Source organism: Equus quagga, chromosome 8 (assembly GCF_021613505.1).
Source record: "Equus quagga isolate Etosha38 chromosome 8, UCLA_HA_Equagga_1.0, whole genome shotgun sequence".
NCBI lineage: Eukaryota > Metazoa > Chordata > Mammalia > Perissodactyla > Equidae > Equus > Equus quagga.
In genome coordinates, this window is record NC_060274.1 from 9,199,586 (window position 1) to 9,222,652 (window position 23,067).

At 46.6% G+C, this 23,067-nt stretch overlaps 1 protein-coding gene across 1 annotated transcript in view; it reads left to right on the forward strand.

The window, feature by feature from the left end:
• The window catches only part of EZR (ezrin), a 50,823-nt gene that overhangs the window by 17,771 nt on the left and 9,985 nt on the right, over window positions 1–23,067 (forward strand). The window contains exons 3-7 of the mRNA XM_046669529.1: window positions 8,689–8,772; window positions 12,447–12,542; window positions 13,432–13,706; window positions 14,648–14,731; window positions 15,625–15,771. Coding sequence (XP_046525485.1) covers window positions 8,689–8,772; window positions 12,447–12,542; window positions 13,432–13,706; window positions 14,648–14,731; window positions 15,625–15,771 — 686 coding nt within the window. The remainder of the gene's footprint in view (window positions 1–8,688; window positions 8,773–12,446; window positions 12,543–13,431; window positions 13,707–14,647; window positions 14,732–15,624; window positions 15,772–23,067) is intronic.

Sequence of the window (23,067 nt, forward strand, 5' to 3'; positions counted from 1 at the left end):
GGCCCATCCCAACCTTCTGAGTCAGTCTCTGGGCCTGTGGCCCAGGAAACTGTTTCAACAAGCTCTCCAGGTAATTCTCTGGCATGTTCCAGTTTGAGAACCGCCGCCTTAGGAGCATGGAAGTCCCAGGGCACAGCATGTAAGGTGTGACTGGCCGTATTTCCTGAGCAATTGCTAAGGGACACCAGACGGCAGAAAACATGTCTGGTATTGCCCTGTTTCCAGCAGTAGCCAGGGCTCTGAAGGGGTCTGTGTTAATCCAAGAAAGTCTCAAATATAAAAGTAGTCTTCAGTTAAAGAAGATTTTTTTTTGGTACTTAAATTGAGTGCTACCTGTGGCATGCTCAATACCATCGGAGTTAAATGTGGAACAGATGACTTGGTCTCTGCTTAAAATTTAGGGGAAGAACATGATTTGCTTGGCAGAACCCCAGCAGCCTGGGCTCACACCTCTATTCCGTGGTGGGGCAGCTCCCCAGGGCTGTGGCCTGTCTGTAGAGCGAAGGAGTCGGCCAGAATTCTCGGCGGCTAAAATTACTGCTGGCTGCAGCAGAGTGTGAGCGTGGGAGTACAGGGCTCTGTTTTCTGCTGTGTTCTCATCAGTTTGCTTGGCAGCTGGCACCTTCCTCCTGAGAACATAGAATATTTTCATTTACTGCAACATAAGTGAAAACAGTAAACTTAAATTGACTTTTAGTTTATAAACATTCATTGTCTTCCATCTTTGTTTCCCCCTAAAATTTTTCTAGTCTTATCAATTTGAATACCAAATTGACCATAGATAATCTAGTTCGATGACATTGTTTTCTAGCTGTTTCATATTTACAATCACTAAAGCGACACAGCAAGTAGTAAGTAAGATGCTCCACCACGAAGTCCATCAGCTGGTGAATGGGTGGACAAAAGTGTTAGATCCAGACAGTGGAAGATTATTCGGCAATAAAAAAGGAGTGAAGCACTGCCCCATGCTACGACATGGATGAGTCTGGAAAACATTATGCTAAGTGATGGGAGCAAGTCACAAAAGACCACATGTTATGTGATTCTGTTTATAAGAAATGTCCAGAATAGGGAAGTCTATGGAAACAGAAAGTAAGAGTCGTGGTTGCCAGGGCTGGGGCAAGGAGTGTTGGAGAATGACTGCTAATGGGCATGGGGTTTCTTTTTGGGGTGATGAAATGTTCTAAAATTAGATAGTGGTGTTGGTTGCGTAACTCTGTGAGTATGCTAAAAATCACTGAATAGCACATTTTAAATGGGTAATTTCGTGGTATATAAATTTCAACAAAACTGTTATTAAAAAAAGCACATAGTGACTCAATGTGAAAATCACAATACAGCATTGTCTCTAATTATTTAATTAGGTGAACCCAAATAGCTTCTGAAAAGGCTTTCCTAATTCATGTATTGTCAGTTGTGCGAACTTCTCCTTGTTATACGCCTCTGCTTGTCTTCCCCCATCTGTGGGAGAAAGTTAACTGTGCCTACTTCCTGTGAGAGCGTTTCGAGGTATTTGAAAGGTCTTATCCAAATATTTGAAGGCTGTTAGAAGTTGCTGGAGTGGCACCTTCGCAAGAGGGCTGGAATGTTGGAAAACAGCACTGACATTCTCGGTGCCTGTGAAAGGTCACACTCTTAATGTCTTGGTGCTGCGTGGGTCGCTGTTCTCAGACTCATTCTGAGTAAATGCAGGTGTGATAATACAGGGATTAATCTGTTATCGCTGAATCTACTACCCGAAATTCAAACATTCAGATGTTACCATTTGAATTTCCCTATTTTAAATTATTTTCCCGATTCTTGAGCATGTAGGAAAATCACGGCCAGCTTTTGTTCCCCCTGCAGCGTTCTGGCTAGGAAAATTAAACCTGGTGGCTTTGTCTAGGGGGGTATCAACGGTTGCTTTCTGTGAGCTTTGTGGAGGAACTAGTCTTAGACTTTTCCCTCGCATCTTGGTCTTTAAGGCAGCTTGAATTGATTCTGTAAAAGCTGTGATTGGAGAAGTAATCTTAAACCAAGTTTAAAGTATTTCAGGAGGAAATGAACACTTCCCGAAGGAAAAATTGCCTAACTAGATTTATTTACTAAAATGAGGAAAAAGGGAGATCATTTGACAGCTAAAAATTCAGCAATCGTACGTGGGTTAGAAGTACAATCACAGTATTTCATAGGCAACTCAATATTTTTCACATCTCTCAGACTCTTAGAAGGCATTTTAGATGCCATTTTGATCGAATTAATCTAAGAAGACTCAAAAATCATCTTTTCCAAAGTGTATTCTGAAAAACACTAGTCCTTTGGGATGTCCCAGGGAGAAAGCTGGATGGGCAGAACAGTCTGGCGCCATCCTGGGGTTTCACAATTTGCATTAACACAGCAAAGACGCTGAAAGCCTTTCAGTGAGAGAAAGAAAAAAAGAAGCAGAGAACCTTAATTTATGTGACTTCAAAATATGCCCCCCCTCTAAATTCAGATAATTTGGTGAGAAATACACAGCCGCTGATGTGGATGGTGTCAGAAGCCACTCAGATGATTTTTAAGTTGTAGAATGTTAGAGTTGGAAGATCCCTGACAGATAAAATTGTTTCCAAAGGAGCAGGGAAGTGGCCTTCTTCAGACCGTGGGCCCACCAGGGCGACGGTGGCCGGGCCGCCTGGGCCAGCAAGGTGGGTCCTGTCAACAGCCCTGCTGGCAGGTCTGTCTGTTCAGGATTCCTCAGCTGCTTTAGGGAATGACCAAAGGGGACAGTGGATTTATTTTGTTTTAATAGGGTGAATTGTTAAACTGAGTCTGTTTTTTATAAAAACAGATCAGAGTTTAACACCTTGAATTCTCCTTTTTGTTGGAAGAAGAGATGTCAGTTGCATTGGAACAATGAAACCTGTACTCCCGTGTGTCTGGCTGGAGAGTTCCGTTCCCCCTCCTGGAAATGTGAAAACAGGTGTGAGCTTTTCACTTGTCTGTGGAAACCCTCTCCTGGCCAGCTCGTAATGGTTTTGCCGTTTTCTCCGAATCTTCCATTCTGTCTGCCCACGTCCCTGAAGGAGTCTGTCTTGCAGGATTTCTTGTGACTCTGGCTCTTATCACGCTCCCCACGTCTCACCTTGTGCCTTTGGACTTTAGACCAGCATTTCAGAGCTGGGAAGGGCCTCCGATCATCTAGTCCAAACCCTCTTTTTGCAGATAAGGGGGCTGAGGTCCAGCGGCAGGGAGCCATCTGCCTGAGGTCCTCAGGAGGCCACAGCGCGAGGTCCCGGACCCAGGCTTCCCGGCTGCCACGCTGTGGGCCACCACCCTTCCGGTGATCTGTGAATTTGGCTGATCCTAAAAATCACTTGAGTGGCTTTAAAAAAAAATTCCGGTTCTTGGGCTGCGGCCCAGAAACTCGTGTTTGAAAAGCCGCTCCCGGGATTCAAATGGTTCGTCTGGTTTGGGAAGAACTACTCTGTGTGACAGCTGTCTGAGGTCCATCGCTATGGAGAAGTCATAAGCAGCTCAAGGGCAGGGGCGCCTGGCTCCCCCCACCCCACGTGGCGTCACTGCACCCAGTAGGCATTTGGTTGGTGTTTGTAGAGTGAGTGAGCCCAGAAGGCATGCAGGGTACCCACTAGCTGGGGTGGGCCAGGAACAGAAGAATACGGCTATTGTGTTCAGCAGCATGTAGTATGGTAGTTTGAGCTGAGCTAACCCATAGGAAGAACAGCAAATGGAATTTTTTAAAGAACAGATTGTTAAGCAGAGGGAGGAGAGAGAGTATTACAATTAGGTTTTCATTATCTTCATTAAGGCACAGTTAGGTTTAAGTGTTGAATCCTGATATTAAATAATATATGCATCATATAGTCGAGGTGTCTGGTGCAAATACCTGTGAAACTCTGATCGTTATTCGTGAAAAAAGTGCACGTGTTGCTTAAATTTAAGACGTTTTACTAGCCAGTTTTGTTCTTGTTTTAGAAATAAAACTAGGTTCATTCCTATTTTTGTTTTTTGGCCTCTGTCTCTTGCGTATACGGATATTCTTGTAATAGATCAGAAACTTACGTCTCCTGAAATGAAAACACAACTCACCTGCTAAGCTAGGCTGCTATCTGGGGCAAAAAAGATTTTTCTGCTGAGTAACCAGTCAGTGTGAAAAATATACATGAGAGCCTCATTTCCCTTGAGGGGTTCAGGCATCTTCAATACCAAGTTTTTCTGCCTTGTGTCTAAGATGTCATCTTATTCTAACATAGTATGTTAGTTAGTATAACATACTAACATGATATGTAGCTGTGGAAGGACCTCACTGGTTTTCATCTGTAGAGTGCTAACTTCACTCCCATATCTACACTTATTTATGAATTCCCGCTATAAATAGTGGAGTATGATTATGTCCGGTTCCTTATGTGTTCTGACATTTAAGAACTCTAAATGTGGCTTTGTGTCTTAGCTTTCACTGGAGTAGCATTTGGAGGGGAGACATGAATTATTAAATTATCATCTACACCATCAACCACATGGTTCTTTGTGCGTATGTATGCGGCGGGGGGTGCACGAGCAAAATTAAACTTTAATCACCACCGCCCCCTCCAAACAAAACATGTTAGAAAGGTTTTTAGTATTTGGCAAGCCTGACATGAGCACTGCCTTTTTGGGGGTGGACTTAAATGACTAACTCACGTTCTCTGTACACATCTGTATCCCACATTCCTGGGTGGCTTTGCTGTCTTCAGCAAATATTGCCTCTGATAAAAGCATGTGACCCAGGGGGACGTACCAAGACCATAAAAATTGCCAAGTGTGCACTCTTTTCTCCAGTCTTTGCACGTGGTCTGGGTTCGTGTGGTGTTATGTTTAAGCCTATGGCCCCCCCGCTTTTTGTGGGACCATCCCCATGTTTATCGGGCATACCCACACAACCCCACTTTATTTCTGTGGCACCATTGCAAATACGAGTGCCGGCTTTCATCCAAGTACATTGAGTTCAGTAAAAACAATTGCTCACCGTGGGAAATGTAAAACACAGATAATGGAAAGGAAATTTGGGATTTAGATGTGTTTCTTTAATTGCCAAGGCCTGATTTCTTTTAAAGCCCCTGGATAAGTGGACCAAAATATGTATATAAATGGTCCTGTCGTCTGAGTAATTGTTTCCTTTTAAACTGATAAAAGTGTGTGCTGCGTTTCAGCACGTTATTAAAGATCTGTACAATTGAAAACAATCTTAGTAGACTTTCTAAATATGGAACTACTCCTCACTGTTGATTAAGTCAGTGCTGTGCTGTGCTCCTTAATCTGGGTGGGAGCAGCCCCTTTTCCCCAGAGCCTTTGGAAATGTGTGCGTGCGGGAGCACTTTGAGATGCCCCAGTGACTGGGGACAGCTGTGTGTAGTGGGCGGGCCCGGGGATGCAAAACATTCTGCAGAATGAACGTGCTGCCCGGAATGCCAGGAGCACCCCCGGGAAGAAACACTAGTAGGGTGTTGACCACTCCAGTAACACACACACCCGTGGAGGCACAGCGGCTCAGCCATTGATCGTTAACATACTGTTCACTCATGGGTCATTTAGATTTCTTGGGTTCTCCCATCTCAACCTCTATATCAAGATTGTAGAGCATGCACTGTATATGGTATATACATCTGTTGACTAAAATTACCTTGGAAATAAGGCCAGAAAGTACTAAGATAAGGATATTTAAAAGTTAAACAATGTAAGTTTTCTGGGATCAAGTCTGGTACCAAACAGATCCTCTACAGCAAAACATGTTTAATATTTGACCAGAATCATGCAGTCGAGCTTCTTGGCCTAGAAAATCACTGAGGAACCGTAGAGGTGCAGAAATAATACAAACGATAGAGACTTTAAAGCAAAGGTGGAAAATGAGATGCAAAGACAAGTTATTTTCCATGGAATGAGATGACTCTATATACATTGAACAAATAAGACTATAAAAGTAGAAATATATAAAGATTGAACAAAAAAAAAGGATTGTTGGGGCTAGCCCAGTGGCGTAGCAGTTAAGTTCATACACTCCGCTTTGGCGGCCCAGAGTTCACCGGTTCAGATCCCAGGCATGGACCTACCCACTGCTTATCAAGCCATGCTGTGGCAGGCATCCTATATATAAAGTAGAGGAAGATGGGCACAGGTGTTAGTTCAGGGCCAATCTTCCTCAAAAGAAAAAAAAAAGGATTGTAAAAAATTCAGTTTCGAGAATAATATATTGTATATTTGACAAATAATATCAGAAAAAAAGACAGTAGACCATGCACTGTATACAAATATACACATATATTGATTAAAATTGACTTTATAATTTTAGGGGGGGTTCTGAAGATAAAATTTGTGGTGCATCGCCAAATCAGAACTGGGAGGTACTCCTTTGGCTGGGGCCGGCGCACCCAACAAGGGAGGAAAAGGCTGTTTGCTTCCTGTTGCTTGTCCTGATTTTATTTGTTACTGCAGTGCCAGAGGAACTTAACCTGATCCTTAGGCTGCCATCTTTGTTTAAGGTTATATACCAGACTTCATGGCCACCCAGGTGCTGGAGCACGAGGAAAGAAGTCTGTGGAAAGAGCAGACCAGCTCAAACTTGGCAAAGTGGCTTCTATTGGAGCTACTGATGTTCCAATTAGGTCCTTGTCACAGGAGGTGTAGTTTATACAGAGCTTCTCAATATGCTTAATTTTTTTAAGAAGTTCACTTACATACTGCTGGCTTCTTACATCCAACCTCAGTAAAAGTATTCATTTTACTGGTTATTTGCTTTTTCAAAGAGTTCTGTGAACTTTGAGTCAAATATATACCTGATTTAGAACCTTCAAGTCATTTTTTCTGAATTCCCGTTAATCAGTTTGCAGAATGGCTAATAATGGTGCGATGGTCACCTTCTGATGTGAATAGCTTTGGTTTCAGGAGGTGACATTTTCTTGCTGTTGTCAAATTGAGAAGTGATCAAGATTCAGAGTTGAGTCTGAAGTCTCCTGTGCGTGGACTCTGCTCTTTCCTCTTGGTCTTCACCAGGCTGGTAGCATTCAGGACAAATTACTGGGTGGTTCAGTTTCTGAATCAGTAAAGAAAAAAGAAAAAAAAAGCCTTATCTGAGGCCCTACATTTGTCAGCCCCTCCGCCTCCCCCTTTAGTTTTGAGTGTGATACGTCATCGTGGGCTTATGAGTGTGTAATTTGGAGCTATGTTTGTTCTGGAATGTTCGACTCTGGGGCTGCCTCTCTCATTAAGAGAGATATCTGCTTTATTGTATGCTTCATAACAGCTCTTTTGTGATTTTTTTAAAATAAATTATTTATAAATAATTTAGGAGAAAGAAACTTACTAGGTTTTTATATTTTAATATAATCGAAGAATTTAAAATATGCCTAATCTTGCTTCTCAGTAAACTTCAGTCCTTTGATTTGTAGGCCTGAGATTGGAGGGGAAAGTTTTTTTAAGACTGGAAAATGAAGGCGCACTTCTCTGCTAGTAATCGTGGTCAGAGAACCTTCAAGACATGCTGGGTGTGTCTCAGAGTCTCTGTCCGTTATCACAGTCTTGAATGTTAGGAAGAAAATGATTTGCAGAGACTAGTTTTGCTCCTGGAGTAACAACCAGTGTGCTGGGTGCTAGAAGTGTGTCGTGTGGGAGACTGAGACCTCGGTCAGCCGACTGTCAGTGCAGCTCATCTGTCTTCATCACATTTATGTTGGGGTTAGAAGAATTCAGGATGTGGGTCTATCCAGCTATCTGTATATTTCGCTTGAAAAATGGTGAGAAGCAAGCATTTCTTATGTTAAGCCTTCTAGTTGCTGTGCGGCTGTGGTCTTTTCCTTTGGGACAGTGACATAAAGTAGATTTGTCTTTTTCCTAGGCTAGTAGATCTGGGTTTTCTCAAGTGATAAATTTGAAAACTACCTTGAAATACATTTTTTTTGAACAAACAACTATGTGGCAACATTCGAGACCATTTTAAGGCCCTCCCATCACCACCACCTCAATTTCCTGTGGTCTCGCCATCCTAATAATACTTCCATTTTTGCATTTTACTTTCATCCTTTGTCTAGCTAGATCTCACATATTTGCATTGAGAGGATGCGCACCATTTTGCCTGTCGTTTTTAATTGTTGAAGCAATTTTCCATGTTTCTACTGTCTTCATCATTACCCTTTCAAATGACCACATAATATTCGATCCTCTTTGATGCATCTGTAGTCTTTTAACCATTTCTCTCTCCACCATTTAGATGGTTTCTCATGTTGCTGTGAACGTTCTGGCATATGTGTCCTTCTCTCTCTTTCACTCACTGCCTTGGTCTGAATTCTCAGAGGAGGCTCGCTGCCCCCACTGGTGCCTCACTTAGCTGTTGTAAGGGTCAGAGTGGGAGGGTGTATGGGAAAATACGTCAACAGTTATCAAAGTATTTTTGTAGAAAAACAGCTTAGACCTAAGTGTGAATGTGCTGTATGAAAGCAGAGAGGGCATACATTTGAATCCAAACTGTGTGCTCATGTGAGTCTCATCTGCTGTCTCATAATCAGCTGGGGGTGCGTGCGTGTGTGTGTGTGTGTGTGGTGACTAGCATGAAAATGGATGTTGAAGAGGAACACACTTGCCATATTGCTAAGTGGCTTTGAGTTCATGTGGAAGGCTCAGGAGACAATTAAGAGAAAAGAGCACTCAGTTAAGGGTAATTTGTTGTGTTCTCTTTTCTAGATCAATGTCCGGGTCACCACCATGGATGCGGAGCTGGAGTTCGCCATCCAGCCAAACACGATGGGAAAACAGCTGTTTGATCAGGTTGCTGTCTGTGAACTCAAGGGAGAGAATTCCCATTCAGAAAATTGTTTTTGTAACGTTCAAATAATTGGGTTTGCTAAGCACGTTCCTTGGTTTGCTGCTGGCTTCTCTGTGTGGAGCTGACCCTTTTCCCCTCCTACCCGGGGATTCACACTGCTGTAAACACTCCAGGGCTGGTCCCTGTCCACAGCCCTCTGAGAGGAAGTTCAGGGGGTGCTGTGACATCTTCCTCAGCACAGTGCCACACCCAGAAGCTCCGGCTGCCCTCTCTTCCCCTCTGGGTCTTCCTGGTCCCCCTGGCTGTTTTCTTGCTAATAGCCGGCTGGCCTGCAGGCCAGGGTGCCTTGGGTCAGACTGCCTGAGGGCCTGACTGGAACTGAGCAGGCCACAGTTTCCAGCATCAGCCCCTCCCGGGCTCTTCCGCCCGCTGCAGCATCCATGACCTCACTCAAGTGGCCGCAGACACTCTTCCCTTGAGCCGGGTGACATGGAGCACATCCACAGTCCAGCGTGTTTCTTCTTGAAACCTGAGGGTGAACGCAGAGCATTTTAGTAAGAACAATGAGCCACTATGAAGGCTGTGGTAATTCCCACAGAACAGCTCCGAGCCTTCAAGAGAGTGAGATCTACTTTTCAGGGCTGAGTAAAGTCTGCTCTGGGGCCGAGGATCCAGGAGGGCAGCTGGACCGGATCTGAGTTTACAAGTCGCTTGAACCGTTGCCTGCCTTCCTGCGGGGCCCACTGGTAGCATTCTGCATCCTGGCACGAAATTCAGAAATGGGAGTGGGTGCTGATTGGGAAAGCTGGGATGTAGAATTTTAGCAGATCCAGAAGCTATGGGTGACCCCCCCAGTGCTTGATCAGATCTCCCTCTCATCCCGGGAAGTGAGCACCTGGTAGGTTAGTTCCCCCAGGCGCTGGGCTTGAGCCCCACAAGCCCACACTGGTGAGAGGCAAGCCCACACTGGTGAGAGGCTCACGTGGACGCCGGGTGGAGGTGCTAATTCAGGGGCAGGTGCAAACGACTCCTCAGGGCTCCCTGGCTCTTCCTCACCCAATAAGGATAAAGACATTTCCTGCTCTGGCTGGGGCTGTACTTAGGGTAAACATCGAAAGGTTTCTCCTCAAAGACAATCCTAAAGTAAGTGAAGTGGAGCCAGCTGAGTGCCGTGTGGCACAGTGCTTGGCACACGGACCGGGCAGGAGCCGCAGGTGCAAGTGTTAGCTCTGCCTGCGGCCGGCATGGCCCTCAGTCACACCAGAGTCCTTGTCTGTCGATGATGCTGGGCTGTCCTCAGGCAAATTTGTTAAAGCAGAGATGGCCGCTCTCGTTAGGGTCCTTACAAAGTTCTGATGTGTCAGTCAGTTAGCTTCCCTTACCTGCGTCTTCCAGGTTCTCTGTGACTAGATTCTAGTCCAGGGCTCTGACTCGGCGGAGGGCATTGCAGAGCCCAGGCGCCACGGCAAGGCGGGTGTCCTGATGGGGCCGAGTGGCAAGAAAGGGGTCCCTGAGGCGTGACTGGGGGGGTGACTCCGGGTGTCCTTTGTTTCCGGCCTCAAAGAGTATTTTCCAGCTATTGCTTGAGATCGAGTGGACAAACCACTGCCTTTTCCTTTCCCAAAACCTGCCACTGAAAATTCTGCTGAGGCAGAAATAAAGGAATAGACCCCACACACGTTCAGATCCCACTCCCGTGCTGTGTATCAGCTTTGGGTTAAGCTAAGGACATTGTCGGGAGTAGTGAGGGGCGTTTCTCTAGGAGTGTTGGCTTGCCCTTGTTGGGAGGATTTACCAGTTGGTTTTTAGAATGGACTGGAGAAGGAAGGCTAATGTTCGATTCTGTCATGTTTTGGAGAAGCTGTAGGGGTGGAGGAGGTAGGGCTTTGAAACGTTGAGGACAGTCATCCTGGAAATAGATGGAAGATTCGCATGTAAAGCCACGAGGCAGATGAGGCCACCCAGGGACAGGCTTTCACCGAGAGAGTGAGGGTCCTGGCTTACATCCACGGCGTGGTTCCAGGGTCTGTGATCTGTCAAGGGTGCTGGCCGCATCGTAGCAGATGGAGAAGAGGAGTCTGAGCTGTGGCCCTGAAAATCTCTGAGGGTCTGACGGGGCTGGGGAAGGGACGTCAAGTGTACAAGAAATCATTTCAAACTGGTTAGACCCAGATCCAGGCAGCGTGGATGAGGCAGAGAGACTAGACTGGAGAGACAGTGATTGCTGATGTTGTGGGGTTTTCTTCTGCAACCTTGAAACACCCCAAAGAGGCAGGCAAGGCAGGGTTTATGTGCAAGTGATGAGATAGAGGTTTGTGAGATCAGGTATAAAAACCTGGTCCTCAAATTTAGCCTTCTCTGCACTTAGCTACCATAAAAACAGGACACGGGGTTCCCCAAAAGACTTGGGAGTAAAGCGCCGTGTAAAAGTAAAAATGGCTTTCATGTCACCCGTGGTGAAGGGTTTTGGTTATAGTCCACCCCCCCCCCCCCCCCGCCTTTTTTGGGGTGAGTGGAGGGAGCAGGTGAACAGATTAGTCCTTGGCCTGTAATAAACAGACTCCTCGAGGTCTATCCAGCATCTGGTCCCCACCGACGAGGAAGTAGGCCCAGAGCAGGAGTTTGTTTGGAATTTCAGATTTTATTTTAAGCAAGTACTCCAGTTCCCTCATTTGTCATTTCTAGTCTGTTGAGTCCTCTTTCTCTTTAAATATGATGGAAGCCATGTATTCAAAGAATGGTAACCTTTTTTAAAGAAGTTTAACATATATCGTGGGATTTAAAACTATATAGCAAAGCACCAGGACCCAGTTGATGATGTTTGACAAGTGTCCACAGCGAGATGATTTTCTGTCTCCAAGACACAGGCATAACCAGCTGTGGGCTCTCCCTGTAATGGACCACTGGAGACTTTTTTTCCAGTACTGTGGGAATTTTAGAATATGAAATCCTCACAATGACCTAGGGTTGAAGTCTACCGTACTGTATCAGAATTTCAAATTTCTGGAGGTTGGAGGAACACAAGTCGACCCTTGGCATGTGTGAGGCCTAGCACCCTGCTCCTCTCCCTTCCCTGGAAGTTTGCCATCACCTGCCTCCTGCCTTTCCGGGGACTGCCGTGTCTCTGTTCCTAGTCAAACACAGTCCTGGGCCAACCGGCTGAGACGCCAAGACACCAGGACAGGCAGCCAGGAGACGCCCGGGTGTCCCTTGGCTTCACATTGGTAACCTTCCACCCCTTTCCATGCAGACACACCTGACAGGTGACTGCACACCTGTGACACACACTTTCACCGGTATACCTGGGGAATGCCCGATTCTTGCGTGCTCTCTACAACTCACCTGGTTGTCTTGACTCAGGAAAGCAGAATGGGGGACCAAGGAGCAGGAATGAAGTTTTATCAGATGTTAAGATTTTAGAAGATTTAGAGTAACCCTGAATCTGCTCAAGTTTATATTAAAAGTAAATCATTCATGGCTTTGGGGTAAGAGCCTCTGTTGGGAACAAGTTCCCTGAGACAGTGTGGGTGAGGCATGGCCGGTGTGGCTGAGCAGCTGGCGCCTGGCTCCCTTGGCAAGTCGGCTGAACCACGTGACCGTGGCTGCTTCCAGAGCAGCTGCCCCTCCAAGTTTCTGGGGCCGCTCCAGCCCTCCCCTCTCTCTGTCTTTCTCACAGGTGGTTAAGACTATCGGCCTTCGGGAAGTGTGGTACTTTGGCCTCCAGTATGTGGATAATAAAGGATTTCCTACCTGGTTGAAACTTGATAAAAAGGTAAGTTAGAGTTAACTATTTACAGGCTATTAATTGGGTGTTGGTCTGCTCCGTTGACGTTGAAACTGGAGCACCTCACTCTGTCTTTTGTTTTTTGTTCCTTTTTATTTGTGTAAGAGTTTTTATACACGAAAAGGTTGCAGGTTTCCAGTAAAGGGGGATATTGGTTGGAAATCAGATCCTGGCATTTCTCCTTACTGCTCACTCATTGGAGCATATGATGATTAATTGCTTAGCTTTTGGTTGACCTTAGGTATTTTTTTTTTTCAATGAGATTGTTAATCTCATAAACCATGAATCATCCACTGTTTGGTAAGAACCTGTTATTGCTTTGTTTGAACCTGTGATAGATTATCTTCCAACTCCAAAGACTGGATAATTCCATTAACAGTTGTAAAGAAAAGCAGTAAGCTCTGCGTTTTCTCCAAACAATTTGAAAATGTCCATTTTCCTAAATCCCTGCTTTCCTCTTATGTTACTCTTAACAAGTCAGGATGGTAGTTGGGGATGTGAAAGGGGGGGAACATGAATCATTAAAATTATGATCTGTGGTCGAGGGCTGGACTGGCCACGTGGACAGGTGCTGGGTTCACAGGTCATTAGGGCAGATTGTCCCCAAATTCGAGTTCTCTGGAATTGCCAGCATCATCCTCGAAAACCAGAGCTTGTGGGCTTGGTGGCCAGTAACTGGCTGTTGCCAGACTTCAGCTGAGTGTGGGAGGGTAATAGGACTTTGGCCTTTTTTTATCTCACACGCTAAAAAGGTGACTTTCAGAATAAACATTCTCTTCTGAAAACGGACCCTTTGAGTGAGTGGTTAGAAACCTGTTTGGGAAGGCAGGTCTTCGTCTTCCGAACTTGTCATGAGAGTTTGGCTTCTGTTGTCCAGGTGTCCGCCCAGGAGGTCAGAAAGGAGAATCCGCTCCAATTCAAGTTCAGGGCCAAGTTCTACCCCGAGGATGTGTCCGAGGAGCTCATCCAGGACATCACGCAGAAGCTTTTCTTCCTGCAAGTGAAGGACGGCATTCTCAGCGATGAGATTTACTGCCCCCCTGAGACTGCCGTGCTCCTCGGCTCCTACGCTGTGCAGGCCAAGTTTGGAGACTATAACAAAGAAACGCACAAGTCTGGGTACCTAGGCTCTGAGCGGCTGATCCCCCAAAGGTGAGCAGGAGGCGGCCAGGCCTGGGTGAGGGCAGTGGTTGGCATCCTCGAAAGGCGCAGGTGGTGTGTCAGAAGAAGCGGTCAGAAGCACAAGGACTTTGGCAAAGGGCAGTGCTCCCTGAGCTGGGGCTCTGGTCCTTTCCTAATCTGTGTGTTTTCATCACGTGCTCCGGCCTTCGCCCAGCACACCATCTCCCCTACGTGGTGCACTTGAACAGGGCCTGTGACGAAGAAACATGGCAGGGAGGGGACCGTTCCTCCTCACGGGAACCGAAGAGCCCCTGTCCTATAACATAGTCAAAGCACTTAGCTCTCCCTGGTTGTAATCACTTGGCCTCTGTTAAATCTGTTTTTATTCCCTAATGGTCACATAAATTGCCGCCTTTGGAAGAAGAGACCTCTTAAAGTAAAATACCTTTTGAAAGTTTTTTCCAGCAGGCCTGGGTTTGTCCCAGTCCTGACTCTAAATCTTCCAGATTGTTAATTATCATAAATAGAAAACTCGGGGGCCGGCCCGGTGGCACAGCGCATAAGTTCACACGTTCTGCTTCTCGGCAGCCCGGGGTTCGCTGGTTCGGATCCCAGGTGGGGACATGGCACTGCTTGGCAAGCCATGTTGTGGTAGGCGTCCCACATATAAAGCAGAGGAAGATGGGCATGGATGTCAGCTCAGGGCCAGTCTTCCTCAGCAGAAAGAGGAGGACTGGCAGCAGCTGTTAGCTCAGGGCTAGTCTTCCCAAAGATAGATAGATAAATAAATAAATAAATAAATAAATAAATAGAAAACCCGCACATTAGGAAGTAGAAACAAATGCTCTTCTTTGTGGTGATTTTATTTGAAAGAAAAGTCCCGGTTTGTGTGAGGATGGGCAGTGGCCTGTTGCTCACCTCTCATGGTCCTTTGGGGTGACAGTCCTGTGCCATCTTCCTTTCCACTCCAGAGTCATGGACCAGCACAAGCTGACCCGGGACCAGTGGGAGGACCGAATCCAGGTGTGGCACGCGGAGCACCGCGGGATGCTCAAGTGAGTGCTGGGCTGGCCGCTCCAGCCCGTCCTCTTGTCTTCTTTGTAAGTGACCCCAGTTAGGGTCCTCAGGGTGGTCAGCTTCAGGAGCCGCTGGACCAGGCTCCCGTCCCAGCGCCTGGTGGAGCAGTGCACAGAGCTGCAAGTGAGGTTTTTTTCCTTAAACAAAGCCAGGTGTTCTTGCCTGGGGCAAGAAGCAGTTTCATTTACGCCTTCAGGCCCTAAAGCCTGCTCTCTGTCTCAGAGAAGCTGGTTTGTTCATTGTCTGGAAGGTGGTTGCCTTCAAAAGTGTGTAAATGGAAAGAAATTGATCCCAAGTGAGAAACACTTGCTCAGTAGCACAAGCGAGGCATGAAGGAGGGACATGCTGTGACAGGTGGCTGTTACGTGGAAGACATTGCCAGATTCTCTGCTGTCCTAGGATCTTCCTCTCGGGCGTCGGCAGCGATCCAGTGCGCTGCCTCAGCCTCAGAAGTGCGTTTGCACTGGGGCCTCAGAGACGCTGTCTTCGTTTCCTGGCTGACCCCAGCGTCTTCTCTGGAGGGAAATAACTCAAGCCTAAGCGGTGACGTAGTGCAGGGAACTGTGGGAGTCCCTGAAGCACCGTGTGGGCAAGAGAAAGGAAGCTTGTGCCTCATAATAAAATTTAAAAGGAAACTCTTCTGCATCCAGAGAAACCAGTGTGAGTCAGTTCAGTTCTTTCCGAGTGTGTAGAATGTGTCAGAGGTCAGCCCGGGGCCCACTCAGGGCTCAGGCGTGGATGGCCAGCAGAGGGACAGCACGTAGCTGTGTGCCCGTCCTGTGTGAGCTGCCTTACGTTGAAGATTCTGGCAGTGGTCCTGGTCAGAATGTAGCGTGCTAATGATGATGTCAATCTTTATTCCCCCAACCAGAGATAATGCTATGCTGGAATATCTGAAGATTGCCCAGGACCTGGAAATGTATGGAATCAACTATTTTGAGATAAAAAATAAGAAAGGAACAGACCTTTGGCTTGGAGTCGATGCCCTTGGACTGAATATTTATGAGAAAGATGATAAGTGAGTTGAACTTTATTATTTTCAGTGGGTAGGGTCTCGGGTCTGGAAACAGTGGAGAAAATGGCAATTATGCATGTGGGTTACTGCTGAAGTATTTTTCTAGCAACTTACTGGCCCCGTGTGTGAATCTTCAAGGGCTTTTCGACTGTGACGTGGCCATCTTGGAGAGTTTTCAGAGGTGTGCGTTAGTTCTGTCCTGTCACTGTAGCCTGTTCGTTAGCACGTGTCGCCTGTGCTGAGGGGCCCAGCTGGGTGACCGAGAGGGTCTCTGACCTCATAGACTCTGGAGCCTGTGAAAAGAGGGCAGAAGGGGAGCTGCAGGAAGGCATCCCCCTCACCTTCCACTGAGGCCCCCGCCAGCCGCCTCTGGGCACCAGCACACCCATAGCCGCCACCCAGGCAGCCTGGCAGTGCTGGGCGGCTCGAGGTCAGTGCTAATCCAACCAAGAATATTTACAGTGCTGTCAGAGACCTTAGGATTCTGTAAACAATAGCCCTTACGTACAGACAGTTTAGCAAAATCCTCTGAACCTGCGGGAGATCTCCAGCTGCTGCACATTCCGCAGTGTGTCGGGTGTGGTCTGCAATGCAGAGGCGCAATCAAGCCGGCCGGGCTCCCCACTCCCACTGGCTTCCTTTGCCCATCCCCCTGGTGACAAACACTGCATCTTTCTGCCAAGGATCTAGATACACAGAAAAAAATCATTCTAAAATTCAGCGAAGGAAAAAAAAATTTTAGATATAAAAATAAGAAAATAAAATTCAGTGAGGGCATGTTTTCCACAGTTCTACCCCGTTTCTGCGAGCGACACCTCCTCCCACATTTCCTGCTTGCGCCTCACCCATCTTACCTGTTCTCAGATGTTAATGCTTTCAGCACCCACATCCAGATTCCCCAGAAACCCCCTCTCTGGCATTCACGAGGGGCGTGGCATTGCTTTTGACAAATGGTATCACATAAAGCGTCTGTCTATAATCCGAGCCATGTGTACTCTTGCCAGAAACCAGTACAGATACGTTTCCTGTGGGCGGGGCAGGGACGCGGCTCAGACATCCCCAGCCCTCTGCTTCGTGCCTGAATAGGATGGAGTCACGCTTGGTTAGGAGCCCCCGAGGAGGGGTCCCTCTCTCCCAGAAGGCACGCTGCTAGTCGGGGATGACTCTGGTTACACAAATGACGATGCACGCATGAGAATCACAGGAACTCTTCCGAGAACCTAGAAGTGAATTACTGAGGACTCTTGGTTTGCTCCTTCCGCAAGCGTGCTAGATCCAGTGTTGGAGAGAACCGTGAACAGTGTGGGGAGGAAGGGGGACTCGGGAGGCCCCTGGGCTGGGGGATGGTGGCTGGCTGGCCCAGCCGTGCCGAGGGGCAGCCCACGAAGTGAGAGGACACAGCGGCCTCATGGGAATGGGTGTGGGGACCTGCCTCTGTCTTTGAGCTCATTTCTTGAATGACCAGATTTTGTAATGTAGCCACAGCCAGGCTGTCCAAACAGGTTTTTCGAGCTGCAGATACAGCCGTAGGCAAGAACTCACCCGTCGGCTTGTACCTACCCCCAGTCCATGTAAATGTTCGGGTTTTTCCAAGTAAGAGTTTGAGCTTCGTGGCTCCTTCAGTCCTGTTTCTGCTCTCCTTCTCCTGTCCCCAATTTAGCAGTGAAACTGACAATCCTCTCAAAGGGGTCTTCTCCCCAAAAAGGGGGGCACTTCTTGCCTCTCTTCTTCCCGTTCCTGAAGCACCCCTCTTTTCAATGATAAAAAAACACTTACCCTAACATTACATCTGTCAGTAGGCCGAAGTTCTTCTCCTTTTAAACAAATATTGATAACCTGGTGACCAGGATAAGCCAGCGACCGTGGCTCGAGTCTGAAGGATGCTGTGACAACTCTTGTCACCTGTTGATGTACTGCCCTCAGCTGTGGCCCTGACAGTGGAGTCTTGGATGTTCTTGGAGCCTTGTTCAAGTGAGAGAGCGGCTATACAGTATTGAGTATGTAAGTCAAGTGGTCAGAGGCTTAGCACACCCTGCAAATAAACAAATACCTCTTTATTTTACCAAAATATTTATCCTTTGGAGTATTAAATGTGCTCCAAATGGGAAGTGTCTCTTAAGGGCCCTTTTTCATTTTGTACGTGACCATTAAGTGGGAGCATCTAGGACTGAAAGCATTTCTTTTCTGTTGCTTTCTGTAAACCCTTAGCTCCGAAGGGGAGGGGAGTAGAGAAAGGGAGGAAATGGCAGACCCCCTCTCTGAAAGGCATTTTCAGCTTGGGAACAGAGAAAGTTCAGATTAGCGGTGTTATAATTCCCCTGGCATCCGCAGACCAAAGCAATACAGAAATGAGAGGAAGCTGATCCTGTTCCCGAGCTCTTTGGTCCTTTGAAAGCAGGTTTCCCCTCCGTGCCATCCCTCCAGGGCTCGCCTCTCGTTGGTGCTTCTGTGGGAGGAGTTTCTGATGCAGCTCCTGCCAGGCAACTCCACGCACCCTCTTAGGGACAGAGAGGACGCTGGAAAGAGACGAGTTGGAGGCCAAAACAAGAGCCAAGTGTCCTTCTCCTTAAATCCCTCACGGTTGTAAATCAGATGTTCTCTGACTTACGGTTCCATTTTATTTACTTGTAGAAAGGATGTTTCGAGCATATTACAGTCAACCAGCCATCTAAATAAATTATTTCCAGTTTCTGAAATTTTGGTCGGTCTTCCATCTTTGTGCCCTGTCTTCAGTGGCTTCGCTGGATGAGAGAGGAGAGCAGAAAGCACTTCTACTAATGGGTGTGAGTTTTGTTTTACGAGATATGCTGGGATCGCATGTGTCAGACCATCCTCTCTTCTCTGGTCTTTGGAACCCTAACTGGAATGTGGAACAGACAGAATTTTCCAAATGACCTGGTCTCTTCCAGAAGTTTGCTGTGGCAGGGACTCCAGCCGAGAGGCGAGTTTGGCCTGTGACATGTTCAGACATGTTAGAGGGGCCGAGGAGAAGCCGGGGAGCCTTTTCAGAATGGCTCAGCAGTGGGTGGTTAAGAAGGCAAGTGTGGGGAGAGTCCCCTGTGGGCCTGCCCCGCAGAGAGGCCGGAGTGCCCCCTGGACAGGCCCCTCCTCCCCTGTAGGGAGGGCAGAGCCCGATCAGCCAATGAGTGTTTTCTTCTATTGTAGAAGTAGGCAGAGCTTTTCCAGCCGAGTTATCACTGCCCATCGCTGCCTGGGGTGATGACTCAGCTCTTCTTCCTGTCTGTGTGGCACATGGTGATCTCCAGCCCATCCGCCAGCCCAGACCTTTTCTAAACTTTTTTAATGAAAAATTCCGAACAAACTGCAAAATGGAAAGGATTTCGCAGTGAACGCCCGTGTCCCTACAGCCAAGGTTTTGCCATGAGCGTTTCACTCCTTTGTCGCGTCTCTCCCCGTGCACACCTCATGGGACCCTCTGGCCCTCTCTTTTTCAGACACATTGCAAAGTAATTTGCAGGCATCTGTATACTTTCCCCAAAACACGTATTATTTACTAGAGCTCAGTCTGTTTTGTTTTGCTTTTGATGTAAAATTTAAATATAATGAAATGCACAATTCTTAAGTGTTCAGTTGCTGAGTTAGACAAACACCTATGCCTGGAAATCCAAGCTCCTATCAAGATGTAGAACATCATCATCACCCTCAGCGGCATATTTTGAATTAGAATTTTGTTTTGTCTTGTTTTGTTTTGTTTTGCTGAGCAAAATTTGCCCCAAGCTAACATTTGCTGCCAATCTTCCTCTTGTTCTCTGTAGGCCACCACCACAGCATGGCTGCTGACAGACAAGTGGTGTGGGTCCACGCCCAGGAACCAAACTCAGGCCACCTAAGTGGAATGTACTCAACTTTAACCACCAGGCCACAGGAGCTGGCCCTGTGTTAAAAGTTTTTAACTATTTGTTTTTTCATTTTGAAATCATTTCAGACTTTTAAAAGTTTCCAAAAATAGTAAATAGAAGAATTCCCATATGCCCTTCACCCAGCTTCCCCAAATGCTAACATCATCCATAACCATAGTCCAGTTATTAGGAAGTTAACGTTGATATGATACTCTTGACAATCTCTGGACCGTATTCCCATTTTAATCAGTTGTCCCACTAATGTCCTGTTTCTGGCCCAGGGTCCTGCCTGAAATCACACCTCCATGCATTTGTCATGCTTCTCCAGTCTCCTTCTGTCTGGGACAGTTCCTCAGGCTGTCTTTGTCATGACTTTCGAGGAGTCCTGGCCATTGACTCTTTGGGAAGTCCCTCACCTTGGATCTGTGTGATGTTTTCTCATGATAAAATTCGAGTTTTGCACTTTTGGCAAGAATCCCTCAGAAGTGTTATTGCACCGTCCAAGGCCTCTCGTGCAGGGACACATGGTGTCAGAATCTCTTGTTACGGATGGTGTTAACTCCAATCTCTGGGCAAGGTGGTGTTGCCCGGCTTTACCTCTGCAAAGTTACTATCCTTCCCTTTGTAATTGATAAGCATTTTTCAGGGAAACACTCTGAAACCTTGTACATTTCTTATTTCTTAGCATCCTTCCATCTATTAATTCTAGCATCCATTGATACATCTTGCATGAAACTGTTATTGTTGTGGTATTTGAGAAATGGTGATTTTTTTTTTTAAAGTCATTCCTTTTACGTGTCTTAATTGGAATTCTACTGTAAGGAGCCAATTTCTCTCCTCCATTTATTTGTTCAGTTATTTAGATTAATGTGGACTCATGGATCTTTGTTTTATTCTCTGGGATATAATTTATTACTATTATTTTGTTGCTCAAAAATAATAATAAATAATAAAATTGTTAGAGATTTGCCTTTAGGAGCCCTTTCAAGTTGGTTCCTGTGCCCTTTTGATACATGGTCCCATTGTTTTTTGAGGACTTCTTTCCTTTTGGTACCTGAAGACGTTCCAGGATCGTCTTGGACTTGCCCTGCTCCCACCCTAGAGGCAGCTATTTCTCCAAAGAGATCTGGTCCCTGTTATTTGGGAATCACACTTTTTTTTTAAATGTCTGGCCTAAGCAAGGACAGACTTAGGATATAAATCCTTGAGAAATTTTCCCTGTGGAGCCTTCTCTGTTCATGTCCTATATGTGAACCCTTAAAAAGAAAAAGAGAAAGAAATCCTTGTAGATTTTAACTTTCTAGCTACGGTCAAGAATTAAAGGGGGTGGTTTAACTGGGAAGTGAGTCAGAATGTTGACGATTAGTCCTCATCTTTTGACCCTGCAGTCGTGCTCATGAATGGCTGTGAATTGTTAGATAAGATTTCAGGGTCTTAAAAAGACAAACTTCTCAGACACGCCAGAGAGCAGAGGGCTGTGTGACACAGTGCCCAACTCTTGAAAGAAAGATGCCTGTCCAGCCTAAAGGTCCAAGTTTTCCAGGATCAGAGCTGTCAGCCAGTAGACAGAGAATAGAACCTTGCCTCTGGAGTTTGGGAGTCGGAAATCTGGCCCGCAGTGTTGGCCGTATGGCTGAGAGTTGACCACGGTCACTTGGTTCTCTGTTCCTCTGTTTCTCCCAGCATATTGCCCTTGTGTTTTGGAGGAAAGTACTCTGAAACAATGAATGCCTACCCGGTGTCACTCTTAACAGCCTTCCTGGTAAGGACGTAGGTTGATATCGGTGACCGGACCAGCTGATATCCTGAGCTCCTTTCTACTGCTCAGAGACCTGTACACAAAATTACCTCTTTAAAAATTCTGTAACCCACATATGAAGATAAAATAACACAACGAACTCCCTGCATGTTCAAGTGCTGTAAGCATGTTGGCCAGAGGTGTTTCAGTGGTCATTGACGATCCTATAGGACAGAGCTGTTAAAAAGGATGTATACCAAAAAGATTTGACACTCATCATCACAGGCCAGTGCCCTGACGTCGTTCCCCCATGTGTGCCATGACCACTGTCCCAGGAGAGCCATCTGTTGGGCCTCTCTTGGCCTTCAGAGGCCACCCTCACTGCCTTGGCCTGGCCTATGGTGTCATAGCAAGGCCTACATTGCCCGTCCGTTTTTATTTAGACATGTTGCTAGGCAATAGAGTCCTCCCAACCCTGCTATTTTCTAAATTGAAAGTTTTTATGGCTTGTGGGAAAGGACTATTTTTGATGGCAGTATCTTTGAATGGTGGTTTGAGGATCTGTCGTTAACTTCTAGAATGGTATCCGTGGTAAAATGCATTGAAAGAACAGGGTGGAGGAGATGAAGGAACAGAGCGACATGAGGTAAATAGAAAATGTGGTCTTGAAAATCATATGAACTTTCCGGGGAATGCTAATTAAAAAGCCAGCGTTGCAGCAGTGGTAGACTAGTGGTGATTAAGAAGGAGAATATTGGGGGCTTCGCTAAGGGCGTGTTGTCAGAGTGCTGTCTTAGAAGGTGGGGGGAATGACATGGGAAGGTGTCTGGCCAGCCAGGAGAACGAGCGTCACTAAGGTGAGAACCTGAAGGACAGAATCCATCCCCAGCCCTTTGCCGTTTCCACAGTGAGCAGCCGCTCTGAGTGTAGCCTGTCCAGAAAACATAAGATGCGATCTTTGCCCTCAGAAAGCTCACCTGCCTCGTTCTCAAAGAGCTAAATAGTAGTACAATAATTTAAGTAACACGAAGAGAATCTTTTTGTAGCAGAAGAGACTGCAGGTTGAGGGGGAAAGACTGTTGAAGGAGGGAGAGTGAGCTGGCCTGTCCCAGGCAGGTCCTGGGATGGGGAGGGAGGAAGCCCCAGGCAAGGCGCGGCAGGTGAAACCTGTGTGGAAAGGATGGGGTGAACCAGGAAGCTGGGGCTGGATTAGAAGGCTCTTGGGTGCTAAGTTAAGGACTGTGGGTTTCTTGTAGAAACTGGGAGGAGGTGTTGGCATTTTTGAAGAGTGGAATGGATGGACTGAAAGGGACATTACTCACACAAGCAGAGGGGCACCAGAGAGTTAGGGGTGGGGTGGTATTGTGGGAGTGGATTGCAAAAGATGGCTGTGGGAGATTTCAAACAGTGGATGAAAGGATGTGCCTGGTTAGGAATCAACGTTGACCTCAAAACAGATTGGTCGTTACCAGAGGAGAAGAGCCCAGGGAAGGGCAAGAGGGGTGAAGGGCACGGTGTACAGTGTGACAGATGGCAAGTAGACTTTTGGTGGTGAACACAGTGTAGTCTGTGCAGAAGTCGAAATATAATGTACACCTGAATTTTATATAATGTCATAAACCCATGTGACTTCAATTAAAAAATTAATAGTAAGTATATATCCATTATGGAAATCACTCTAAAAAAGTTGACCTCAAGGTT